Source organism: Pagrus pagrus, assembly GCF_965226575.1.
Source record: "Pagrus pagrus genome assembly, chromosome: 9".
Lineage (NCBI taxonomy): Eukaryota > Metazoa > Chordata > Actinopteri > Spariformes > Sparidae > Pagrus > Pagrus pagrus.
In genome coordinates, this window is record NC_140193.1 from 14,638,748 (window position 1) to 14,665,781 (window position 27,034).

General features: G+C 40.9%; 2 protein-coding genes across 3 annotated transcripts; one reads left to right on the forward strand and one right to left on the reverse strand.

Annotated features, from left to right (window-relative positions):
* Positions 1-8: 8 nt before the first annotated feature.
* On the forward strand, positions 9-15,543 carry smarcal1 (SWI/SNF related, matrix associated, actin dependent regulator of chromatin, subfamily a-like 1). Its single transcript, XM_084362224.1, has 17 exons — positions 9-785; positions 873-1,212; positions 2,245-2,295; positions 2,400-2,660; positions 2,763-2,813; positions 2,919-3,102; positions 3,291-3,441; positions 7,063-7,224; positions 7,344-7,409; positions 8,688-8,828; positions 9,561-9,779; positions 10,989-11,059; positions 11,231-11,333; positions 12,928-13,110; positions 14,264-14,364; positions 14,496-14,592; positions 14,763-15,543. Exons 1-17 carry the CDS (start codon positions 420-422, stop codon positions 14,955-14,957), a joined length of 2,742 nt encoding a protein of 913 aa, XP_084218350.1. The 5' UTR covers positions 9-419; the 3' UTR covers positions 14,958-15,543.
* Positions 15,544-26,449, reverse strand: LOC311262660 (thioredoxin domain-containing protein 6-like). Of its 2 annotated transcripts, none has more exons than XM_084362225.1 (17): positions 25,806-26,447; positions 25,653-25,710; positions 25,212-25,315; positions 25,023-25,094; positions 24,437-24,553; positions 23,123-23,207; positions 22,877-22,959; positions 22,683-22,775; positions 21,343-21,497; positions 20,826-21,022; positions 20,212-20,356; positions 20,024-20,131; positions 18,283-18,434; positions 18,038-18,182; positions 17,111-17,373; positions 16,852-16,944; positions 15,544-15,876 (listed from the first exon to the last, which is right to left on the reverse strand). In XM_084362225.1, the coding sequence occupies exons 1-17, from the start codon at positions 25,836-25,838 to the stop codon at positions 15,812-15,814; spliced, it is 1,968 nt and encodes a 655-aa protein (XP_084218351.1). In that variant the 5' UTR covers positions 25,839-26,447; the 3' UTR covers positions 15,544-15,811. The 2 variants fall into 2 exon arrangements, with proteins under 2 accessions (XP_084218351.1, XP_084218352.1); XM_084362226.1 differs by lacking the exon at positions 15,544-15,876 and adding an exon at positions 16,255-16,414 and having other exon boundaries at positions 25,806-26,449.
* Between the last annotated feature and the right edge of the window lie 585 nt (positions 26,450-27,034).

The window sequence follows — 27,034 nt, forward strand, 5'->3', positions numbered from 1 at the left end:
CGCGGTAGATACTGAAAGAAGAGGCAGCCCACTAGCCAGCAGACTGTCAACTAGCTAACATTGGGCTTTAGTACAAACCTTACGATCTTTGCTGTCTTCAGATCATATAATTGGTCATCTGCTCTTACACGTATGACTGCTGGCATTTGTTATAAACCACCGAGAAGCTGTCGATACATTTTGTTAAAGTTTAACTGTTGCCGCCGACGTTAGCAACCTTAGCCGATTCTGTTAGCAGCGCTAAGTTTCCAAACTTTTAAGATAGACGTAGCTGTGACGATGGCCCAGATGGGTTTGCATGGCTCAATTGTCTGTAGATAACTAGATGTTTTACCAGCTATAAGCGTGATTGTCACTTATTTGATTTTGTGAATGACCAAAGGAACGAGTTAGCGTTAGTTGCTGCAAAGTTCTCCATCATGTCTAATCAGCTGACTGCGGAACAACAGCGGAAAATTGAGGAAAACAGACGGAAGGCTTTAGAGAGGAGAGCCCAAAGACTTGGACAGACCATCAGCAGCAATAAGCAGATATCAGCAGGCTTCAGCAGTACTTCAGTGCAGGTACAGCTCCCTAAACACAGTGTTAACTCAGAGGCTGCAACCCTAGCTCACCACAGAGAGACACCCAGCTCAGCTGCTGCACCAAAACCGTTTCTTCCACCTTTCAAAAAAGACTCACAGAGCTTTTTAAAGCAAAATCAAGACCCAAAGCATCAGCAGCTATCTGGTACTGGCAACCGAATCAACCAGAGTACTCTGTGTAACTCTGCTTCTTCAAGACAGGTGAGATCTGTGCTATAATGTTCAATCATTTACTGTTTGGATGAAAATATAGTATTCCCTGATTCCCTTTACTGTACATTCCTGAAGATACAAGTCATCGATCCACTGCCTCAGACAAGAACTCAACATGTGAGCAGCCCCGTCTTGTCCAGCGGAGGAAGCTTTGGTGCAAAGCCAGCTCATCCTAAGCCTAACCTCACATCCAACAGTTCTGGCTCGTTCTACAAGCAAACTCCTAAACCTGCTCAAAGTCCTGTGGCACAGCTTCCCTCCAACTCATCAACTCTGAACGCCGTCGCTGCAAAAAAGCCAGCCATCTCTGTAAGAGGGAAATGTGTTGCTCACACAGACGACCGCTTCAGAATAGAAGTGGGATACCACACAGAGCTGATTGCGGTTTTTAAATCCATCCCCTCAAAGAACTATGGTAAGTGTCTGCCAGTGCAACAATGCTTTTTCTGCAACACAAATACATTTTCAACTTGTGGGAAACACTGGATATTAAATCCTAAGTATATATAAATACAAATCAGCAACATGTTTCTCTTGTTGAGAGATTACTTAAATAGGTTCTAGCAATATAAGAACATGTAGTACAGGAATGTTAAGAGTACAGACAAACAGAACCATAAAAGCTTTACAACATTGAGTGTCTCAAGATGATTGAGTTATTTCATGTGTACACCTCATACCAATAAACAAAGTCCAAAGATCATTTGTCAAAATGGTCTTTAAATCAAACTCGGTTAAAGTAATACCCAGCCTTAGTACCACAATGCGTCTGTGCACATAGTCAGAAGAACCTGAAATGGCAATAAGAGCACAATAAAAGCAATTTACAGGTTATGTGCGGGTGCTGAAAAAAAACAAAAACATTGAATTTTAGTTTTAGGTGTTTTCAAAGATTGAAAAGTGCTTGGATTTTAGTTAAAGTGCTTGAAACTGCTCGAAATTGTAATTGCAGCACTTTCAGATTAAACGGCTTTATATTGGCTCAGCTAGGATACAGAATGCCACGTCTACTTACAGACAGACGACACATGTAGAAACCTGAAACTTTTTGGGTGTTTTCCTTTTAACATGTCGTCCCTCAGGAGAATGCTATTACGGAACATAATTTTGGTTGTTTATAGCAAAATCTGATTTAATGTGATGAAGTGATGTAATCACTTTAAGTATATTTATGTACTGTGTATAAATATGGAATTAACCACAGCTGCAAGGCGATAGAAAGCCTAAAATGCTACATGAAAAGTGCTTAAATATGACTATGAAAGATGTAGGAACCCTGAGTATGCACTGCTATACTCTGACCAAAGCTTTAAAACTCTCCTCTGTAGAAGAAGCCAGACACACAAATGCTACACAAAGTGAGGTTTCTCTGTACCTTATGTCTGGTTTTGTATATTCATGTTAATGGCTACACTGTCGTTTGAAATAATATTCTGTTTTGCCTCAGACCCCGCCACAAAGATGTGGAACTTCAGTCTGGAGGACTATCGACAGCTAAGTAAGAACTTTTTTCTCAGAAGTCGCCTAAAACAAAGCGGTGGAAGTGTATTTGTCTCCTTTGGGCTTTTGCTGCATCTCCTCCGTCTTGCCTCTGTGTTGCAGTGGAGGAAGCAGCTTCTATCGCCTCCGTGTCTTTGAGGCCTCTGGAGGGGATGGATGCCGTGGACGTCGCAGTGGCCACCAGTCGAGCTCGCGACGGCGCGGCTCTGGGGGCGCTGCTGAAGCTGTGCAACGGCTGGCAGAAACCTGGAGCTGGTCTGCAGGGCCAGTGCATCCTGGTGTCTCGGACAAAGTTTGAGGTTGATGTCGGCTACAATGCCGACGTCATTGCAGCATTCAAGCAGATGCCAACAAAGAATTATGGTAACACAATTTTTTTTTCTGTCTTCTTTACAATCTTTTATCACACTGCATTTGAATTTCACGGCTTCTGATGCAAGATTGCTTTTCGTGTCTCTGCGCTAGACATGAAAACCAGAAAGTGGAGCTTTTCACTTGAGGATTACAAGAGACTCTGTGAGTAACGGCATATTTGCTTTTTTTAGCAGCTTTCTCTCTGCGCTCCTGTTTGTGTCTGATACATTTGCCATCTTGTCTGACCGTGCTGTGTTCCATACCCAGTGGATCTCCTCAGTGGGATAGCAGCAGTGGAGGTGGAGCCTCTGCCCAGGGCAATAGTCCAGGCTTTCTCTGCCAGCTTTGATGGGACTGAGGCCAGGTCTTTAGACGTCCCTGAGGCAGACCTCTCGAGCATCGACCCCTCGCTCACCTGCAGCCTCATGCCCTTCCAGGGGGAGGGAGTCAAGTTGGTGCCTTTGAACAGCCATTAGTGCTCTCTCTGCATGTTGCAGCCAATAACTCAATACCAGGAGAAAGCTATTCGTCTATAATTTGCTCAGTCTCAAAATTAAGAGATACTTATTCCAAGTTTTTCAAAGGGTTGAATCAATGTGACTTCTACTCAGTCATGCTTATTTTGTTGTTGCGGTGTAGTTTTGCAGTCTCTAAACAAGGCCGCCTTCTCCTGGCTGATGACATGGGCCTGGGAAAGACTGTGCAGGCCATCTGCATAGCAGCCTACTACAGGAACGAGTGGCCCTTGCTGGTGGTTGCTCCCTCCTCTGTGCGATTCACCTGGGCTGAGGTAAAAACATCCAGCAGGGCACCTTTGTTCATTAAAGTTTTGTGCCTGGAAGAAAAATGGTTCATTACTTAGCAGGTGTTAAGAGTTTATCACTTTGTTTCCATTTAATGGTGTCATTATCAGTCTGCATTAAGTCAGCGGGCACCCTCTTAATAATATCCTTCTAGTCTCCTTTGACAAAAGCTCCATCCTGCACTTTACAACGCTGGTTTCTGCACGAAGCTCTCTGCATTCGAGGACTGTTAATGCCTTTCTCCGAGGACTGCCTGCACTCTGTTAGGTACTTTATCTTCACTAGGGGAGATGGCAGGATTAAATGTCATGCTTCCATTTCTTTGTCTCGTGGGTGCAGATGATAATTTGAATTCTGAAGCATTGATTTATGGTGGAGATGCTGATGCAGTTTATTTATTTGGCTACATTGCTGAATTCTGTTATTCATAAAGGTCTTCTTCACCTGACAGGAAAGCTTGATCTATATATTTTCGTATCCTTTGTATTAGGGTTGGTACAATCCTTGCATCGGAAATGCCTACATGATGGCTTAAAATGCTGGAGTCTATGTACCGATCTGATACCACGTAATCTATTAGCCTGATTTCTATAAGCGACAAGCGACATGTAACTTTGACCACATGTCAACAAATTACACAATAAAAGAAAGTGGTACGTCATTTATTCTCTGAATGTATTTGTTCAAAGGGTTTACTCGTCCCCATGTCGATGGAAAGTCAGGTGAAGTTTCATGGTCCACAAAACATTTCTGGAGCTTCACAACAAAACAGCGTTCTCCTAAACACCTGAAGTAGATGGGGACTTGTTTTAAAGGTAAAGAAACAACAACTGAAACCAAAACGTAGAAAGGCTCCACACAGCTGGTTCAGCATAGTCCAAGTCTTTGGAAGCCACGAGATCCCAAATTATTTTGAATATACATTATTCATTATTTAAACTAATGTCTTTTCAAATCAAGTTGGGTTCTCTGGGGCTTTCCCAGACTTGGATTATCTGTATTATTTCCATCGTTGAGCTTTTTTTTTTTTACCTTATCTACTTCAGGTGTTCAGGAGAATCCTTCAACGCTGTTTTGCTGTGAAGCTCCAGAAATGTTGTCTGCACAACCTGAGTGGATAATGAAAGAATTTTCATTTTTGGGGGAACTTATCCTTTAACCTGAGCCAGGCCATACAGGATTTGCAGCGATGATATGGCATCCATACGGGGTCAGTAGTATACAGATGTAAAGGAAAAGAAAAAAAAAGATTGATTTTTTTTTACGCACTGCTATCTGATTGGTACTAAGCATTGGCTGATGCACAAATTCAGGTATCGGAGTCAGTATCAGAAAGGTAAAAATGGAATCGAAACATCTCTACTTTGCATATTATTTTGGACGATCTGTTTGGTTTTGCCTTTGACTAACACAGTAGAAAGGTAGCCTTGACATGTGTGAGAAAGAGGAGAGCTGACATGCAGCAAAGACTCCCAGCTGACGTTGAACATGAGTCACTGTAATTACACGGTACACATCTGAGGCCACAATGACGTCCACACACCTGACAGTCAGTGAAATGTTAGTGCCTCTCTGTCCCTGTTTTACTTCTACAAATACAATACTCTGTAATTTCAGAGTTCATCTCAGTTGTCACTTTTTTCTCAGGGTGTCTCATATTCTGTAGCTTCTATTCTCTTTTTCTCTGCTTAACTGGCAGCAGCATCATCGGGCTGCGCTAGCGGCACATTTTGAGTAGAGCTTTACTCGGCCTTCTGTCTATTGACAAGACAAGACAGTCTGTTCTCTAAATAGATATGTTGGATCAAACGCAGCCAGCCCCTCAATCAGGAGTTGGAATCGCAGAGGAGAGTTTAGTCATAGGATGTCGTCCCCATTAAAGGACACTTACTCTGTCTGGCTTGGCTCTTATCTGCTGTCTGCATTTGGCCAGATCTACTGCAAAACATGGGAGCTCTAACTTCATGAGTTTAAGCCAGGTTGACAGGCGAGTGGAAAGCTAGTAAGTGAATTGTCAGAAACATTTGGGCCGCAGTGGACATTTTTCTAAATCCCATGATTGAATTTATAAATGGAAACACTGAATAGTAGTAAGAATTAAAGCTGCAGTAGGCAAAACCTGTCAGAACCTTCATCTTCCACTCTCCAACCCGTCCAACTAAGCCTACGAGTTCGACTGGCAGCAGGAGTCGGTTTGCTAGTGAAACTTCGCTCCTAATTAGGGCCTGCTGTCAACAGCGTGAGCCTCGCTGAGACCTCTGTCCCTTCACTGCAAGTTGTCTTTTAGGAAACGCCCCTCCAGCACTTCACCGCCTCCAGGGCAGAGTGCTCCAGGCTTCAGAGGCAGCTGTTATGCTGTCTCACAGCGAGATGAGAGGCTAGGAAACCGTACACACAAACACACCGCTGTTCCCCTGGAAAAGTTATACCCTATTTCTCGGTTTACCTCTTGGGTGTGCACTGCAGCCTTCTGAATATGAACAGCAGTGTTTCACCCGCTGGCCCCATCTGCAAGTTCGTGCTCTGCGCATAGACTTTACACCGTGATGACCTGGCTGGTCTTGGCTCGAGTAAAGTTTTGCAAATATCGAACCTCGATGGATAAAAAAATTCCTGATAGAGTCATAATTAAATTGTCCTACATCCAGTCCTCCTTAGTTACTGTTGCTATGTTGGACAAGCTTGACGGTAAGAAACATGGCGATGTCAGTCTCTCGTGTAGCTGGGTGCTGCAGTATTTATTAGTTTCTTGGCGTGAGGCAATATAGCTTCAAGAAGCCGACAGCAACGACCACAGTACGCAGTGGAAGGATATATTTACAACGTTAAAGGTGTTATTGACAACATTCAGCCACTAAATGTGGGATTCCATCTCCTGCCAGAGGCAACTGACCTTTGCACTTTGAGGTGTCCTGTCATCACAATAACAGATGTCGCTTTTTTACTGGTGCTCTGTCAGCATCAAATGCTTTTTGGGCCGCAGGGGAATTATTTGCTGCAATACCGCGATTGGCCACTGGGAAAAATTAGAAACAAGGAGTATCCAGTTCTACATAATACATTTATGTGTTGTCGTCATGCCCCTTGCCTCACGTTGATACGAGCACCATGGCATCGAAATATAATGAGCCCAAAGCTCCGTGTGCAGCTGGAACGTGTTTTGTACAATTTGCTGTTGTAGGCGAAGGAGGTGTTGAAAGTTTACCACAAGTTTCTGCAGGATTTTCAGCTACTGGAACAGGCGTTCACCACCTGAAGGAACATTGGTAGAACAACGAGTCAGAACGGCCTCTATGTGAAATAACGTAACGTTACTAATGAACCTGATGTTATTGGCCGAAGTTTCATCTCGGGCCAGATTTCTAAAGCCTTAAAGGGAGCCAAGAGGAGATGCACTTTAGTTTTCTACTTGAATTACAATATGCAGATATGTTATTATGGAATTTTTGCTCAGTGTCACCAAAAAATACTGCCGACCCCAGCTCTTTAGTAATATTCAAACCAGCTGTCTCGAGTCTTGATTTATTCCCAGTAGTAGGGCAAAAGTAGAGCCTGAAAACAATGCAGTGATTCTGAGGAGTTCACTCTGCGAGTATCTCTGCCTGCAGGCCTTCAGACGCTGGCTCCCCTCCCTGAGTCCTGACAGCATCAATGTGGTGGTGAAGGCCAAAGACAACCTGCGCTCTGGTTTGGTCAACATCACCAGCTACGACCTGCTGAGCAGGATGGACAAGCAGCAGCCGGGAAACCCCTTCAACGTTCTCATCATGGTTAGCTGTGCTGTAATTACAAATGGCTGTTCAAAATATATGTTAACTTTTTGGTTCCTAAATCTTTTTTCCTGCCAGTTGTTTGTGTCATTGCGAGTTCATTTTGTCACTCTGTGCAGGATGAGTCTCACTTCCTGAAGAACATAAAGACGGCTCGTTGTAAAGCAGCCTTGCCTCTGCTGAAGGTACTTTTTTTTCTTCCTCTTCTCTGTAGTTTAATGTTTTATTTGGATAAATAATTTTTGTATCATACATCAAAGAGATTTTTACTTGTTATTGGCGTTCCCTGGCTCTCTGCAGGATTTCTCAAAAAATATCCCCAGAGGCAGAATAAAGAAGACAAATCAGATTTAAGGGCTGTTAAAGGTTTTAGAAAATAAAATTAAACATGATAATTAATTAAAATTGGCCGTCACATAGACCTCGGGCCTGTTGAACGATTGACTACATTTTCACAGATACGGAATTTTTTTTTTGATCCTCAACAACAATGGCTGAGTCTGGTGTAATAGATCCTCTTCACAGCACTTTGACTTGTCATGGCAGAAAAAGAACAGGTGAGATACATTTCATTAACAATGGCTCAGTTCCTACAATTGTTCCAGTGAGCCAGCATGCACAATACCAGGATTGTGTTGGTGGGAACAGCGAGTTGGAGAGTAGATCAGCATTGGCAGAGGGGTGCTCCCTCTTAGGGAATTATATTTTTGTGAATTCAAAACACTGCACATTACATAATCAAGGCCATTGTTGCACTACACAAACTGCCATGAATGCTAAATAACCATTTCTATCTAAATTTTTTTGATAATGTGTACACGTGTTGCAGGTTCTGATAGGATCCAAGGACTAACACAGTCCTCTGTGTCACTGAACTTGTTAGACATCATTGTTTGTAGATGTGAAGCGCATTAATATCTCAGGTCATTTTTTTCCCCCTCCAGCGCAATGCATGATGGTATATAATCCTTGGTTAGTGACCATCGGATATGCAGCACTTTTAAGGATGCATTGTGGGAAACTTTGAGTCGACTATATATATATATATACATATACAGTATATATATATTAATCTTGTAAAAAAAACAAACATGTTTTTTTACATGACATTATTTTTTCTTTATATGACAAAACCTCCCTTTATTTCTATATATAAAAGGTCCAAAACACTTTTTTTTCACCAGTCAGAAATGTTCAGCCCCAGAAGTTCCTGTACTTCAGTAGTAGAAGCCCTCAAGCCGGGACTGTTGGGGGTACAATAATGTCACAGGAACTTCATTATTATCCTGGTTCCTCCAAAGGTTCCTAGCCAGTGCAGGAAGTTCCTGTGGCGGAAACACGGCTATAGAGTGACAACTCAACTGACACATTGCAGCATTTGGCTCATGGGTGGCTTTAATTTCTCGCTCTGTCATTTAGACTCCCACAGCAGCGCTCTAATCAGAGTTGTTTTTCATCCGCAGGCCGCAAAGAGAGTGATTCTTCTGTCTGGGACCCCTGCCATGTCCAGACCCTCGGAGCTCTACACTCAGATTCTTGCAGTCAGACCCACACTCTTCCCTCGCTTCCATGAGTTCGGGGTGCGCTACTGCGCCGCCAAACAGGTAGCTTAGCTCGACAAGCCTCATCTGTCTAAGTGTGATGCTTAATACTGTTGAGCTGTAATTCCAGGACACCACAGAGAGAGCGTAGAGGACTTTCAGTGTGGGATTAGCAAATATTTACTCTGCGTCACTTGCATTTTACAGTCTGCAGTTTCTTGAAGGTCTGCTCACAACAATCGGATTATAAAGGTGAAATTGGTTCACTTCAAAACCAGAACACGTCAGTGAACAGTGGGCACATTAACTGATGAAGTTTTTAGGTGTCGGCAGATTCCTCTCCTGTGATTTATTTGTCTCACCTCCTTTTGTTTCTCCTCTGTTTCCACTTAATCTCTTTGATTAATTTCAGTGGGTTCAAGTAGGGAACAGCTACGTGATTTAAAGGCCAATTACATCCTTAATTTGGTCGTGATGACTCATTTTAAAGATTGTGGAGATTTAGCACTGCTCTGTAAACTTTGGCTTCGTCACCATGGAATTTGCATAACGTGGCTCTTGCATCCTGATAGAGACTCAGACCAGCTGGAGTTTTAACAGTTGTGACAGATGTTTTACTCCTGTGGCTGAAAGTGAGCTGTCTTATAGTTAGTCTCTGGCTTGACTTGCATGCAAACTAATCCTGTGTATGATTAAATGTCTACTTGCTCTTGAAGTCTTCGGTCTCTCGATTCCTCCTCTATTCTTTTCTTAATTTCCTTTACTTTTTGTCCTCCTCCTGTCTCCCTCCTCTAGATGACCTGGGGCTGGGACTACTCAGGCTCATCTAACCTTGGGGAGTTGAAGCTGTTGCTGGAGGAGTGTCTGATGCTGCGCCGCCTCAAGTCTGAAGTCCTCTCACAGCTTCCTGCTAAACAACGCAAGGTGGTCACAGTGACTATAGACGGCATCAACACTCGCATAAAAGCCGCCCTATCAGCTGCTGCCAAACAGCTGACCAAGGGGCATCGCAACGTAAGTTACAAGTGTTCCCCACAGTCCAGGGAAAACTAGAACAGTCACAGCGTTTTGAAGTTGTTAAGAGAGCAGACTCTGAAAGCTTTTTTTTGTATTAATGCAAAATTTAACGATCTTTGCCTTATTTGCCAAAGGTTGCCTGATTTTCAAGACATTTCTCAAGAGAAATGGTCAAATTGGAAAAACATTGGAAGAAGGAAAATAACAAAAAATTCAGCCAATTAGGGACAACAAAGGATTTTATCGTGGATCGTGATGTCACACCCATCTCTGTGACCACTGTCCAGCTCTGTTCACTGACTGGTTTGTTTGTTTTTTCAGTGATGGAATAAGAAATATTTGTTTCTTAACGTAATGTAAAATAAAGTAATCCCAATATGTTTTATATCAATTTTAGGAGTTTTAGGCTTACTTGGGATAATATCGCAAATTGCAATTATTGTGACCAGGATATTCGCGACATGATTTGAATATGGTCCCATGCGTACAGCCAATTGCATTTCAGAAGAGGCATTGTAAAATTATGTTGCAATAATTAAAGAAAACTTTCAGATCCTGTTGGACTGAAAAGTTTGTTTATAATCCATTTCCATCAGATCGTTTTTAAATGCCAAAGTAGGCTGAAAATGGCATGTTCGGACCTTTTTAAATAATTAAATACCCAAAGTTGTTGGTTTAAAGTATTCAAAAGACAGATTTGTGATGATAAACAAACATAGAAAACAGTTGGTTGCACATGTTGCCTCTTTTCCTCAAAGCTCCGTGGACAAATGCTGTCAACCAGGAGATCATTCACCCCCTTATGGAAACCTCAGTGAGCTCAGATAAATAAGTGATAAATATGTTAAGTTTTCCTTTTTCCTGAAAATAAAAAACCAACAGTATGTTCTAGCTGAAATGGAGTGTTTGATTAAAAAGGCATCGTAGTTAAGAAGAAAACCTTTAACTGAAGAACGTGAGCTGTTCTGTCCTCTTCACATGAGGGAGTCCTTTCAGGCCTCGAACACACACGAGTGCTTTTAAACCAACCCAGAATCCTCCAGCGAGCTTTATTTTAAGAGTTCTTGTACACTCCGAGGGGAGTGAGTCGCTGAGCTTGATTGTTCATAATCACACTGCTCCTCAGAGTAATGGCAGTCTTATCAGAGCATCAAACAGAGTCTAGTGTCGCTTCTTATCTCGCGCTGGTCCTTATCTCTTTTTCAGAAAATGGAAGAGAAGGAAGCCCTCCTCGTCTTTTATAACCACACAGCTGAAGCCAAACTGCAAGCCATTATGTAAGTACAGACCCTCTTAATGGTGGGGGTGGGGGGGGGGGGAATCAGTAAGTCGAATCAGCTTAAATATGATGAGAGCTGAGATTAAAATGTGAAATGAATCAGAATCTTTTGTCAGACCATTGTGATTGCTCTGGATGTTTGAGATAACTGTGTTTCTGTCACTGCCAGGGAGTACATCACAGACATGCTAGAGGGTGGGAGGGAGAAGTTCCTCGTGTTTGCCCATCATAAGTTAATCCTGGATCATATCACCTGCGAACTGGGAAAAAAGGTGAGTAGATCCAACGCTGCACACAAGACTTGTATGCAAAGACATTTAATTTTGACATAAAAGGGTGCATTTTGACCACCAGAGCGACTCTTTCGTGGGAGTTAGTGTCAGCTCGTAGGTCAGTGTTCATCAGTGTCTGTAGGGACCGAGTGTGGGCAGCACTGAGTACATCTGAGGTTAGCACTACTACTGTATGACCTAAGTTTTATGAGGAAGTGTTGTCGAATTGATTTGCTGATTTGTATCGGCCTGAAACCCTAACCTGTGTTTAAAGGATAGTTAGCTTAAGGTTAGCTGTGTTGAAAATGGCACACAAATCTAGATTTTCTTTAAAACCTCTGGGGTCTGTGGGCGTTTACTCAATGTTTTCATATCTTCTTAAATAAACTTTACAAACACAGCCAAGCAAACAGGGAAATGCCTCAACTGAAGTGTATATTCATGCCGTACATCGCTAGAAAGCTTAGATTCTCATGATTCTATTTATGTAAACTATTTTAAGATAGAAACCACATTAGCAAGCTAAGATCAACAAACAAACAAGCTAAAAAACTAACATGTAGGAAGTTTTGCCAACTCACCAATTAATTGTCTGGGTGTTTCAGTAGTGCATAAAAAAACTGTCTTCTCTTATTCCGAAATGTCCAGTAGATCCATTTCAGTAACATACAATAAAAACATACAATAACAGCATTTTTCATGCATTTATCTGTAAAAAAGAAGGGAAAAAAGCCATTATTCCTTTACACCAGGTTTGATTGATGGCTCATCTGAGCAGATATGAGCCTATAAGCCTGCCCTAGAGCCTACTACAGCAAACAAGTGATCGTGTAGACAAGTGAGCCACTCTCTCTTCTGTCTCCTCTCTCCTGAGCCACTTACACACCAGCCTCTGGATGATTGATGCATCATGTAGCCAATGAGATTTCAAATCCAGCAATATAGTTTATTACAGTTTTTAAAGCTATACATATGGAAATTATGCAAGTAAACATAGTTTTATGTGTTTTGGTCTTTGAATATGCTGTTCTTCCACCTAAGCACTAGTTTTTGAATATTTATACACATAATGGTTAATGTAAATAAGCAAATAAAGAACTATACTGAGTTTTTGCCCCTGTTATTCTCAGGCAGAGGTGTTTTGAGGTTAAAAAAAAAAAAAAAAAAGGCCTTTTTTCCCAGGTGTCATTTGTCTATTTTCAGTGGTATTTTTATTAAATTTGAACTTAGACCACGTAAGAGTATATGATGTGGAACAATTGTGTTTTCCAGCTAATGGGGGCAGTTGCAGTTAAAAATCAGCTTGTAACCTTTTGAAAAGAGCCCAGAACCATGCCTAAACTCATTACATGTACTAATTTACGTACTTGCATGTAAGATGAATACCTATGTGTTACATATCAGCATATCACTCGTTTGTCCTAGAGCTATATGTAAAGAGATAATTTGATCCTAAAGAAGGAAAGTTTAAATCCAATTTTTTTTAATTCTTCAAATCTCTTGTGAAAACATACCTTGACTCATGTGGAAAAGGTATTTTTTGTGCTCTAAACAGGGTTCACAAAAGAAAAATGTTCTTCTTTTTGTTCTACAGAATGTCAATTACATCCGGATTGACGGCAGCACTCCATCAGCCGAGCGGCAGCAGCTCTGTGACAAGTTCCAGTTCTCGACCCAAACCTGCGTGGCTGTGCTGTCCATCACTGCTGCTAATATGGGTCTCACCCTGCACTCTGCTGACCTGGTGATCTTCGCTGAGCTCTTCTGGAACCCCGGGGTAAGCCACGGAAAGTTGTCACTAGAAAAAGCAATTTACTCAATGTGACTGCTTCGATAGGAACATGCAGTATTTTGGAGGACTTTTCGGAGCCCAGCTCATCTCGTTTAGCCTCTTTTAGCTCAATTTTGGTCCAAAGAGAGCTTAAATAGGCGTGTCATGAGTCATGTTTGTCATTCGTGACAGCAAGTGGCCTTTTAAGCTGAAATAACAAGTTGTTTAGTCGTGCTGTTCCAATCGGCAAGAAGGGAATAACAGAAAACCTCTTTTCTACCTACTTTCTTGGCAAAGAGGATGGATTATATGCATCACCGACAGGCAGAGGAAGAAGGCTACTAATATTACATTAGGTTAGACAAGTTTTGTATTGACAGTTTGTAAATTAAAGTTGTTAATGGCAATCAGCTGTGAAATTGGTGAAGATTGGGTCTATCTCCCTTCTGCATGGATCCAGATCCCAGCTTTTATATAACAGACGGGTCCAGTTCTTCTTGGTAGTACATTTTTCGGGTCTTCTTGGGTCCAGGCACACATTTTTGGAACCGTGAAGTCCTTTACTGCTCAACTGCAGTGGTAGAGTAATGTTAAAAAGTTATCCCTGCTAGAAGGCAGAAAGAGAGGGCTGAGAGGAAGATTGTACTGTCCGCGGTCATACACATAAATTGGGATTGAATTTCACTTTTTTTGGCCACCCATTTTTAATCTAGGTATCATAATGGTGTTTTAGGGGGAGGCATTACCCAGAAAATCCCATTTTATGCGAGGAATAACTCCAACTTATGTATGTCAGAGGAGGCTGTCCACACTCCCACTCCCTCTTCATGCCGGCAGTGTTAGCAGTGACAAAGATGTGACACGGATCACAGTACAGACAAAAGGACGATCTAAAAGCGAGGAGTAAAAAAAGCTGAATTCCTCTTCTCAACCCGACATCAGTAACTACAGCTTCACTTCCAGGAGGAATGTTAATGGTGCTTTAATGTCAGCTGTTGGCAGCCGAATTATAAGGTTGAACAATGAATTTAAATTTGAATATTTTTTCTCTAGTGGTTGTCGACCTTCAGAGGTTACTACAGCTGAATGAAGACAGGAAACATTTGGTGATATGAAGAAAACTGCAGTACTCTTCTATTGCTGTACTTTTGCTCTGCAGGTTCTCATCCAGGCAGAGGACAGGGTGCACCGTATTGGACAAACCAGCAATGTGAACATTCACTACCTGGTTGCTAAGGGATCTGCTGATGATCACCTGTGGTATGTGTCAATCAGTGGGCAGTGCCCCTGATTATACTGATAATCAAACTGTTATAAGTCTTATTCCTGCTGCATACACCAGTTTAAAGTCAAAACCTGTGTATAATATGTCTACGTATGTATTGATTCAGGCCAATGATCCAGGAAAAAATGAATGTCCTGGAGCAGGTTGGTCTGTCCGAGTCAAACCTCTCAGACAAAGCAGTGAACGCCAGCTTCCACTCTAAGGTAAAGCCTGCCTTTGTATATAAATATATGCTGCATAATCCTCTTCACGGGTTTTAAATAGCTTTGACACATTTACACAAGGCAACCCAACACAACAGAGCTAATGTTACTGAATCAAAAATGAGTCTGTAGATTCGGTGACGTTTCCTGGTTATTCGGATTTGTTTCAGGACCCAAAACAGAAGAGCATCATAGAGATGTTCCAGAGATCCTTCACCGCGGAAGACGACATGGACGAAGCCATCCTACTGGAGGCTGCGAACGACTGGGAGGACACGCCGCCTGAAAACAGCTCGCTTCAACACCACGGCATGGTCGGACAAAGCCCCAGGAAAAGGAGCATTAAAGACTTTTTCAGCAGATGACTTGGAAACTTTCCACATCGAAAATTCATATTAAAGGAAGTTCACCCAAAAAAATTCAAATTCAGTCTTTTGTAGTTCAGACAACATTTCTGGAGCTTCACAGTGAAACAGCATTGGAGTATTGTCCTAAACAACTGAAGTAGACGGGGACTAGTTTTAAAATGTTAAAAAACAACTAAATGGGAATTAAAAAACATTTAAAAAAGGCTCGCATACAGCTCGTCACGCGTAATCCAAGTCACTGGAAGCCCCAAATCCAAAATCGATACCAAAAGACATTATTTAAACCCTTTTTAAGTCGGAATCTTCACTGTAGCTGCTAAGCTAAAAATGTTAGCGCACACCCTGTTTGAAGTGGGTGAAAAGCTTGAACACATGTAGAGGGCGTAATTAACATCTTTTCAAACTTCGCCCGACTTTCCATCCGCATGAAGTTTAATTTTGGGTGAACTGTTCCTTTTAAATATCACTTTCATTGAAACACACTTCCTCTGCAAGTTTTCAGCTCATCATGACGGACGTGAACTTATGAACAAATGCTAAATAAAACTTTTATTAAAAAATAAATAAATAAATGGTGACCTGAGGTGTTTTAGCGTTTTTATTCTTGACATTCACACAGCTGATTTAGAGTCTAGAGTGAGTTATTTTCAATTGTTCAGCTACCGCATTAAAAAATCAAACCCTAATCAGTTGCAGTCATATCGTCACAGCATGATAGCAGATGAAACTGATCAAGACGTTCTTTTATGTGTCATCTTGTTTACTTTATGAATTATGGGGTCACAGATGCAGTGTTTTCCCCATAATCTCACAGAATAAACCTGTAGTGGTGATTAATTCAGTTTCTTGAATCACTGCTGGGGATCATCACTTCCTCCTGTCAATGGACTGCAAGGATTCAAATTATGTGGGTCACCTGTAAAGTAGGAGAGGAAAATTAGCTCAAGGTGAATGGATTCCCTCTACAATGAAATCCTGCAACCACCAAAAGAGATGTAATACTCTTGGTGGTAATGTTGCAATCCCTGAACACTGTCACCTAAAATGTCTAATACTTCAACAAAATAGGATCACGATTGTCCTCCGCAGCCACAAATGCAGGTGGTCAAGATTTTATTTCACTCTCTAGAGACTAACAGACTGTTTACATCTCCATTCCAGCTGCTGTTAGTGACTTTATGAAGATCAATGGCTTCATTTGTCTCAGAATCAGAAGAGACACCTCTTCTTGCTCATGGAAGCTATTTGAATTGTCAGTACGAAGAGATATTATCTACTTACTAGCTACTCTAAATTCCCAGGACGTAGAGCAGGTGATTGCTTTGTCAGGAGACGAACCCCCTGAAAGATGCCGGAGGTCTGACTGAATCTGCCTCTCTGTCTTAAATAAAATGATAGCCTCACAAAGTAGTTTTGATTTTAAAGGTTATCACCAGGAGGTTTCCCTCAATCGGCTGTGATGATGTGGGACAAAACACAAGGATGGAAAGATGTTTAATAGTCTACCAGGTTAACGGTAAATATCTCTGCATAATAATCATCGATTACTCTGTCATGTCTTCTGATTAACAACATATGAAACGGTTGATTCTATGCTGGGTTTATGTTTTTCATCAGTCTTATTAATGTGATATATTGACCTGTGACTGATGACAAATACCTTAAAAAACTGATGAGGATTGCCTGCGCTCAAACTAACTTATGCACAATGGATTGTGGGATACTGAGGCTTCCAAAGGTATATATATGTATATATGCCCGTGTGAGCCTTTGGGCAGAGTCAGGCATTTGTCAGTCCGTTGTGCTGTTTTCAGTCTAGAAGACTGCAGACTTTGAAGCCCTTGAACTGGGGCAGCTAATATCAGTAAAACCCTTGTTACTCAAAACATACCTTCATGTTGTTGATGATGGTTGTCGGAACTTTCTTGAGTTGTAGATCTTGACATTTCTGTGTGTTCATCCGCAGAGAAATCTTGCTCTTTCGCTGAAAGAAATCGATCTTTATTTCCAACCCCAAACAATATAACTGAAGAAATAAAGATCTAGCAGGAATCAGATATAAAAACCAACAAAAACGAAATTGTTATATATAAATGAAACCAGATGGTGTGACAGATGGTAAAGGCTATTGCAAACAATCATATGATTACCTAAAATTGTCGAGTCAGTCTCTCCGTCAGTGGTGAGCTCTGTGTCTGAGCAGATGTCGCCAAAGATAAAACGGATCTTCTCCTCTGCATGCTGCTCATTGGAGGAGCCGTGGACCGAGTTGTGGAGGATATTGGAGGCGAACCGGGCCCTCAGACAGTTTGGGGATGTCTCCTTAGCTTGGTCAGGGTCTGTTGGGCCCATCATGGCCCTCCACTCTTCCACTGCATTTTCTTTAGTCAGGATGAGCATCAGACAGGGCCCGCTGAAATAAACAATGACGTTCGGACGTTCATATAATAAAAAGTGTAGGTGAAACAATGATTGCCACACTGCATTATTGCATCGCACAGGGGAAAACAGTTTTGAAGTGGTTATATTTTGACTGGACTATTACAAGTGGAATATTAGGGCCCATGTGAACGTAGTCACTGTTGGGTGTCATTACACATCTGACCACACCCAACAGGTGAAATAGGCTTGAAGCTGTCAACCAAAAACACTGCCTTTTTCACCCCACTCCATAAATACATTGTTAGAGATCAAGTGTTACCTTCACCATAACAACAAACTTGTAAAACACTGTTAAATGGTTAGAATATAAAGCTACAATTAGGGCTAAACCTGACGCTGGAGGATGCTGACAGTGAAGGCAGGTTCTCAGGCTGCGGTTCACAGGCCGTTACGTAACGACCAAGTGAAGAGACTAATCGGAGCGGAATTAACTCTAAAATCTAGATGTGTGCGGTGGAACAAAGAGTGAAATTGAGATGGACTTCCTCTCCCCTTGCCCGAGGCTGCCTGGACTCTAAGCTGCTAAGATTACAGTTAAAAGTGCTGCTAAAACTTGCAGTGGTAGCAGGAAATAAGGCAGTTCTGCTGTGGTCACTTTGCCTTTCTCTTTTGGCTGTGTCCGCTGATAGACTAACCGACACATGAATTCCACCAGCTGGCTGAAGAAAGGTTTCTCTCTGTGCTCTTTGTAAAACTCCTCGGCCATCTCCCTCGACAGCACCGTCTCCTTCAGCTGGGTTACAGAGAAACCGCTGCCACGGATCTCCTCCAAAATCTTCTCTGTAAGGGTGACAGAAAATATATTCTAAGAGATCATATTCTGTGCACATAAACAAAAGTATATTACATTTTTATATTCTTCAAAAAGACCAGGAATGACCTCTGTGCTCCTCCATAGCATCAGGTTTGATCACTGCCAGTGTTTTCTCTTTAGGGAAGAAGAAGTTGATCTCTCGTTCTGCCTCTTCATGGTTTGCACTGCCATGCAGCTGGTTGATTGGCTCGTTCTCCACAGCAAACTGAGCCCTTAAACTGAGAGGTGAGGGATACAGAAGTCAGTATTTCAGATATCCCGAGCATATATTGTCATATACTGAAAAATACATGGTTTAATACATGTTTGCTGTCCATATATGCCAGTGATTGTCATTTAAGAATACATTAAATATAATGAATGTACATTTGTTGTGGTTTGGGGTTTTAGGTTAGTCATTTCCTGTTTTAATTAGTAGGTTTACCTGTGTTTAAAGAGTTAACTAGTCTTTGTGTATTTAAGCCTCATGGTTGGTTCGTCTGTGTTTCACCTGCGTTTGCTGCTCTGTTCCTCGTGTCATCCTGGTAACTCTATTTTTTTTTGCTCTTGATTTCTTACTTTTGTTTCCAGCCTCATGTTTTCTGGAATTCAGCTTTACACTATTAGGGCTTGCTTTTGTTTTTCCAACCTGCCTGCCTTGGCCCCTTCTATTTGGGCCAAAAAAGATACAAAACAAACAGTAAACAATGTTAAAGGAAGTTTCGATTACTTGCATTTCAAATTTCTATAGATATCGTGATGCTATCGTTATCGTGAATTTGTCTGGATAACAATCGTGTGGCAAAAATCTGATAACGTCACAGCCATAATCTACAATATAATATATTTTTTGAAAACATGTGGTGATGTTTTTACAATATATGAAAAATGGCAATTATTAATATATTGTCAATATATAGAAAATATAATTCCATATCAATATTACATTGCAAGTACATTATTAAAGATACATTTCAGATTTCAGTTCATGTGAAGATGACACTATATATCAACACATTTGTCTCAAAAAATTTTAAAATATCTATATTAAATCTACATATATGGAGAATATATATCCATCGTGTAAGGGATGGTTAGACTTTAAGTACCATCAATATCTAACCGCTAATGTTTGATGGTTCGCAGGAATTATTTTCAGATAAAGTGGTGAAACTAGTTTCTTCACTTTGGCTCGCCCTGCCTTATCTGCTTCTACCTCAGCTAGTAATTTTCCACATTTTTGAGACTGCCTTTCAAGAACCCCTTGAAACTGGAGTGAACATTGTACACTGCAGGTGGAGAGAGACTATAACAGAACTTCTCCAAAATTCCTCTTTGTCTTGCGACTGCATTGCTGTTGGAAAAGAAAAACTGTTAATTAGTGGATTTTTTTTCCCCGCTGTGTGATTGTGGAATGTCAATGCGAAATGTTCGGCCTTTCATCTCTTTAATCACACATTCGTGTAGAATACGCTGCAAAAACTGACAAGGTCAAAAAAAGTTCTTTCTAACAAGCTACCACGGTGACTTCTCTGAACTCATTTATTTCATCATTTCAAACCGTTATTTAAACCACTTTACGATGACGTCGAGTTACAGCGAAGTTAAGAATAAATAGGACAAAATGCCAATGGGAACAAGAAGAATCAGTTAAAACAGGTACACACTGAAGCAGGGAGGTTTGTGATTATGGTTTTAAACTGGCAATAGACACGTTTTTTACGCTTTGACAACCATTATGAAGTAAATGTTAATAGCACAATGTCATGGCTACAGAATAATGACATCACAGGTGTCTGTTTCCAATTTAAATTGTCACAACACTCACCATTCAGGATTCTCCTCCCTGGCTTTATTAACGTCAGGTGGACCAAGCATGTTCTTCCAGTGATGGACGGCCCCCGTTCTGCATAGAGCCAAAGCTAGCACTGGTCCACTGCAAAAGAACATATGTTACATGCACCTCTGCAGTAACAGACCACTCTTTAGATTTTCTTAGAGAACTGTGTAAGTTACCTGGTCATGCTCTGAAGAAGTGCAGGGAAGTAGTCCTCCTCGACATGTTGGACGTAAAACTGTCTGACCTGTTCGTCTGTCAACATCACCTCTCTCTGGAGAGCCACGGTGAAGCCTGACTGGTGGATTTGAGCCAAGATCTCTTCTGCAGAACGATCAATATAAAATATATGTTTATTCGGTACACCTAGCTAATGCGGTCTAACAGTCCTGCAATCTGCATGTGATTCAACTGTATCATCATTTTGGAAGGGCAGTTTATTATTTATTATTTATTGAATAAATGCAGTGGTTAAAAAAGTACAATATTTGCCTCCGAATGTAGTGGAGTGGAAGTATAAAGTAGCAGAAAATGGAAATACTCAAGTAAAGTACAAGCACGTCAAAATTGTACTTCAGTGCAGTACTTGAGTAAAAGTACATTCCATCATTGCAGAGAGGTGTTTCTGTAATTTATGTGATAAATTTACATGCATTAATCACTTATAAGAAACTGGAGCTGCACCTTTGCTGATGGAGTCAAGACGCAGCCCCACTGTGTCGACATGAACCACCTTTATCTGTGTGTCTGTGCTTGCACACGTGTGTACTTGTGTATTTGGCATGGGCCCTACCTCTGTTCTCTCTGGCAACGTCAGGCCGGATAAGAGCCAGTGTCCTCTCCACACGCTCTTCCTCCCCATCCTGCTCCGTTACCGAGGCCGTCCTAAAGTTGGGGAAGAAGAAGGCGAGCTCCCTGCTGGCCTGGTCAATGTCCTCACTACCGTGCACTGCGTTGAACAGTGTCTGTGTGCCGTATTGTGCCCGCAAGCTGCAGGAAGCCAGGGGGGAGAAAGGAGAGGAGAGCAGATGGTTGCTCGGCTGGTGCTCAACCAGAGAGAAGCATAATGTTTGGGTGTGTCTGACAGAGCGAGGCGAGAATGTGCTGTTCATTCGCTTTCCCAGACTTTACCCTGTTTCACACTGCTGCAATCAACAGTGCATGAATACTGTAAGTGCCTATGCTTTAAACAATGTTCCTCTTTACACAGACACATTTCATCATAATGTGTCCCACAGTTTTGAGCCACTGTTGATGTTTTCTCAACTCTTTTTCTGAATGTAGCATATGTATAATATCCAGTAACTAACCTTTCTGGCTGTTCTCTCCTGGCTTCCTCAATGTCTGCTGGGCCAATAAACTCACGCCATGCTGGTATAATGTTGGCTGAGCCCTCGACCTGAGAGAGTACCAGAACATGGGAGGGACCACTGGACATGAACTGCACCAAGTCCTCAAAGAAAGCCTGCAAATCATCATTACATACACACAAGCACATACAGAGACAAGAGCATGCACATGTTAATTTAACTAAAGGAACAATCTGTGTTTTACACAGCAAAGTTACCCAGATAACTCAGTACACCTGCTTTCTTGATTCATGCCTTAAATTTGCAAAGTGAGAAGAGAGACAAGAGAGAAGAATGATACAATGTTACACATTTGTTCAAATGTGTCATTTTTGCCGACGATGCTAATTTATTTTGCTTTGAGAAAAATTCAAAGGAACTTTGATGCTAATGTTGAGACCGGGGAATCCTTAAAACTTGGTTTGATGTCAAACATTTTCTCTCAATATTAAGAAAACTCAATTTATGTTTTTTTAAATTGTTGGGGTCGACATTTAGAACGACTTTAAATTCAAGAGTCTTACTAGAAAAAACAGTCCTGCGTTTTATTAAAGCTACATTATGTAGAAATTGGCTCTTTGTGTTCCATGCTTTGAAATTAATTCAGTTTATGTAATAATGCATATTATTATGCAAATAATATTCAGAGCAAAATCATAGTAACTCCCAGACGTTGCACAAAGATGGTGTTTATTTGATTAAAAGGAGATGTATGTCTATTGGAACAAGTGTGGGTTACAAGTATAAGAAATTTTTCATTTATGGGGGGTAGTTTAAATTAAAAAGAATGTATGTAGACATATACAAGCATTTTGCCTCTACTTTAGTCTTTTCAGTCCCTTCTTAACACGACTTTGTTTATACTCTCAGTACTGTTGTTATTGTATTATATGTGATGAATGAATAAAAAACCACTACTACTACTAAAAAAAAGGGGTCATTTTAATCTACTCCTATCTATATTATTTCATGAACACGATTGCTTAACCTGGCCACATTTTCTTGCACATTTTGTATTTTTGAAACTCTAATCATTTAGTCTCATCACAAACTGCACAATAAGCACAAAAAAGCTGCTTACACAACAGATCTATTTTGAGCCCCGTGCAGAAATGCAGATGGAAGTGTGATGTATTGCAACCTAATTGAAATGGTTTTTGCACTGGTCGTGACTGCTCTCACATTAGGATGTTGAGTCAGAATGGAAATTGCCCAGACTCACCTCACGAACACACGCTGAACCAATCAGCAGTTTGAGACACGAACACGATAGACTCCTGTGCGATAAATTCTCACCATACCTCTGCTGCTCTGTGCTGATAAAAATCTCGAGCCTCGATCTCAGTCAGCGTGCGTTCCTCGTGGGCCAAGATCTCAAAGCCAGCATCTTGAATCTAGCCAGGGGAGTAATGTCAGGATAATGAGCTAATGTCAGCAGGAAGGCTTGAGACAATCTCGTCTTCTCAGAAGGTGAGCAGTGTTAGTCTCTGTATACCTTCATAATGATCTCATTTGCCTTGCCGTGAGCAACAGCATCTGGTTTGATGATGGCAACTGTGTAGGATTTACTGGCAGGAACTACAGGAGAAACAGCAGAATGATGATTGGTAATGCAGATGAGATGAGAAACAGAATAATAAGACTGCTGGTAAACTGAAATGGTAATTACTGTAACAACATTACCGGCAACAATGACAATAAAAAAATGACCACTTATGTGATTATACTGTTCCCACAGCACCGATTATGTTTTCTTCATTTTCTGCCTCCTGAGGCGTCTCCTCATCTTCATTCTTCTCATCGTCCACCAGACCTTCATCTTTAACCTGATACAACAAATACAAATGTTAAAGCTGCTACAAGAAACATTCATTTTTTTAATTTATTCTGGTGGCCCCTGTGGACAAAAACACTATTTCTTTCACCTTTCTCCTGTGGTAAAATCTTGGTCTGGCTGGTCTGTGCTTTTATTTTGGAAGCAAGTGTAAGACAGATGCAAAACTATTTCTCTTTTTTAAGCACACTTTTGTTTTACACACACCCTTTGTTTCATGCAAGAAGGCTGTCAAGCCAGTGACCACATTTCAAGACGGTGTATCAACATTTGTAAGAGTGATGTCACTGAATATTTTTAAGGAGACCTCAGGACAATTTCCAGGCGTGTTTGTTGGTGACAAAAAAAACAATATTTTAACGAAGTGGGGACATCTCCAGCCCTGTTTATTAGGGATGCAACGGTAGAGTTTTCCCACAGTTCGGTATGCATCACAGTTTTTGGGCCATGGTAACGGTGCGGTTTCGATATCTTAATATAAAACTACTCACACTAGCAAAGGCAATATTGCATGTAAAAATAATTAAAAGCAGATATAGTCAAACCACAAACCTTATTATAAAAATGTAACACTTATCTTAATTGCCTTCCATAAAAAAACATGTAGTATCCAATCAAGTTAAACAGCAAACATTATTGTAGTATTGTATTGTACTGTATTGTATTGTATTGTTTGCCTTTGTGTATTGAACCTAACAGGGCGTATTGAACGGTTCGATAAAATATTGAATATTGTTGCATGATCCCTACTGTTTATGATGACCAAAACAGGTGTTTTAAGTCAGAACATGATCTTTTTTGGGCACAGGACTAAATTGATCCTAAAAAGATATTAAGTTACAACATAAATAAATGTAAAGTTTTAACATGGTTTCAGCTGACTACTTGGTGAATTTAATTAATAGGCCTTTATCACAGAAGACATTGTGGCATGTTACAGTCATAAAAAACAAATCTAAATAACAGAATTAAGATTGGCTGAATATTACTTAGCTGCTTTGGTGTCAGGGTTCTGGGGTTGTGTATACTATCACACTGTCATAGCTTACTGAGACCACAATCGAGCCATTATTGTTTTTAGTCACGCCTGTGTTTTTTTTTTACAGTCACAAAGAAAAAGAAAAAGGAAAAAGGTAAATTGTTTCAGCTCGAGAACTTACATATGTGTGAATGGACAACTGCCCTGTGTAACTGTGAATGTGTGGGTATCTTCAGACTCACTACTTGGCGTTCACCACCTTGTTCCAGGACCGACTTCTCCTTGGCCAGTTCCTCTACAATAATCCTCTGAAGGAAAGGAGCGTTAGCCCCTCGCAGCACAGCCACCAGCTCCCCGCCCTGTACATTCAACACATAGACCCTTTAATATTTTTAAACCATTTTTTTACTAACTATAACCTACAATAACTGTGACACACAGCAGTAGTTTGACATACAGCAGACCCCTATTAAGCAAGCCATAAAAGATGAAAAAATCCAGTCAGCAACACCAAACAAAAACTAGCACAGGCTCATGAATAAGCACAACTCTGATAGTAGAGAGTTTAAAATGTGAATGAAATAATGGGCAGTATATTGCATCACCACCAGAGAAGTGATAATGTGCCCTTGCCTACATCATTTACAGCTCTGAGCATTTGAGAGTCGGGATGAAAGGAAAAGTAAATATAGACCAAAAATGAACAAATATAGAAATAGCTCGAGACTAGACAAATTGTATACAAAAGACAAAACACACAGAGCTTAAAGAGTGGTGGCTGATGGCCATGCTGAATCATGAACACACACATTTACTGTACACACTCACCCCATAGAAAAGGAAGGTGGGCTCACACTTCCCACGATACTTCTCCAGAGCCTCAACGCTGTCTGCCTCGGCCTGCACACACATGCACGCACACAGACACACACATATATGAAGTTTACGGCTGCTCCCTCGTCACAAATTTTGGTCTCAATTGAAATTCTTGACATTTTAAATTCACACAGGGCTTACAGTGGCCAGATGTAATAGGTCATCACCCAATTCGTTCTTTATTTTTCGCAGGAGACTAACCACCGCTCGACAGGGACCACACCACTGTTGGTACACATCTACAACTAGAGGGAGAGAGAGTGTGTGTGTGTGTGTGTGTGTGTGTGTGTGTGTGTGTGTGTGTGTGTGTGTGTAAGAGGCAGAGAGAGAGAGAGGTAGAGAGAGAAAGATACAGAGAGGAAGACTGGTCCATTGGTTTCAAGCATCCAATCTGCAGTTATCCAAATGAACACAGTGGGGCAGCAGCATACAATAAATCACAATAACAACAACAGAGCTCTTTCACATACACTGTTTTTATTTGCAACTGTACAACATGTACGTGACTAAATAGCGTTGTGATGCTCAGTAACCACCTTTAATGGGACAAAACGTCAAGTGTTTAACCTCTGAAGTTCTTACCTGTCAAACCTTTGGTTGCCAGCATCTCCTCCCACTGCTCTTGGTTTGTGACGGACGCCTGGACGACAGAAAACAAATTAACATGATAAATTAACATTTATAAAGCTAACGCTGGTTTAAAGCACGGAGGTGACATTGCTGTGTTTGTACAACCTGCAGACTTGCTTCTTTCTTCTTGCCTGCCATTCTGTTAGCACTTCAAAATAAATGGGTATATCTCAAAGGGCCCCAAGCGATATTTAAAAGACAAGTTTGCAAGTTTAGTTGAATTTGTTTAACGCTAAAAGTTTAATAAGCGACCCGAACGGTGCTAACATGTCACGTTAGCAAACTCCTCGGATGCTGCTCGCGCTTGTTTGACCCCTCGGTTGCTAGGCAACGGCGCCTTCCGCCTTCCGGTGCCATCGCAGGAATCTGCCAGGGATTCATCAACAGAGTCGAGTAACTACACTTCATTAAGATATTATGTTTGTAAGCCTGTTTTGCTATTAATTAATGCCAAGACAGGCAGATATTGCTTTTATTAGGTTAGTTTATCTCAGAGAGGAAGCAACAATTCTTCTTCTACGCTCTTCAAGGGAGCTACAACTCTTCTTTTACGGTTTGCTAGGCCTCACTGTTTCACTCAATTAGATATTCGTGTATTTACGAGTTAAAAAATGTATTTTTATTGATTTCACTGCCTAGAGCTAGCCCATGTTTCTTTAAAGTTGCTTCTAAGTAGTTTATTACCAAAAAAGATAATACTATCATGGCAAACTATTATTAGCCAAAGTCTGATATCAGTAGTGTTTTGTTTCAACCCGCCCCGTTTTGGGGAAAACATTTTAATCAGAAGACAAACATCATCATTGACTGATTTGTTATGCCTGAACAAACTAAATAAACAGCCTCTCTTTGTTTTCATGACTGAATAAACAAACTGACCTTAAAGACAAAACAAATTCATACTGTTTCACTTTGTTTATATTTGGCAGACCCTGCCACCTTTCTGGCTTCAAACAGTGTTCTGGGGACCTTATTTTCCTGTGAGAACAGCTTGTTTATTCAGTTATGGGGGGAACAAAATGTATTATCATTTCATTAATATTATAAATATTAAAATTCTGAGTTTGAATTTGTTCTCCAGAACTACAAAGTGCTCCTGTGAACTGAAATTGAATACATAAATGATAGTAATGATGATAAACAACTGACACAGAACAATAAACACAGTAATATCAATAAGAACAAAGGCCGACACATAAACCACACACACCGTATCTCTGTCACAAGCGTCTGCACAAAATGCATTAGAAATAAATACCTCCAGACAAAATAGCCTACCATTATGTCAAAGCACTGAGTCTGCCTGTAGACTAAAAATGAAGGTACATCAAATG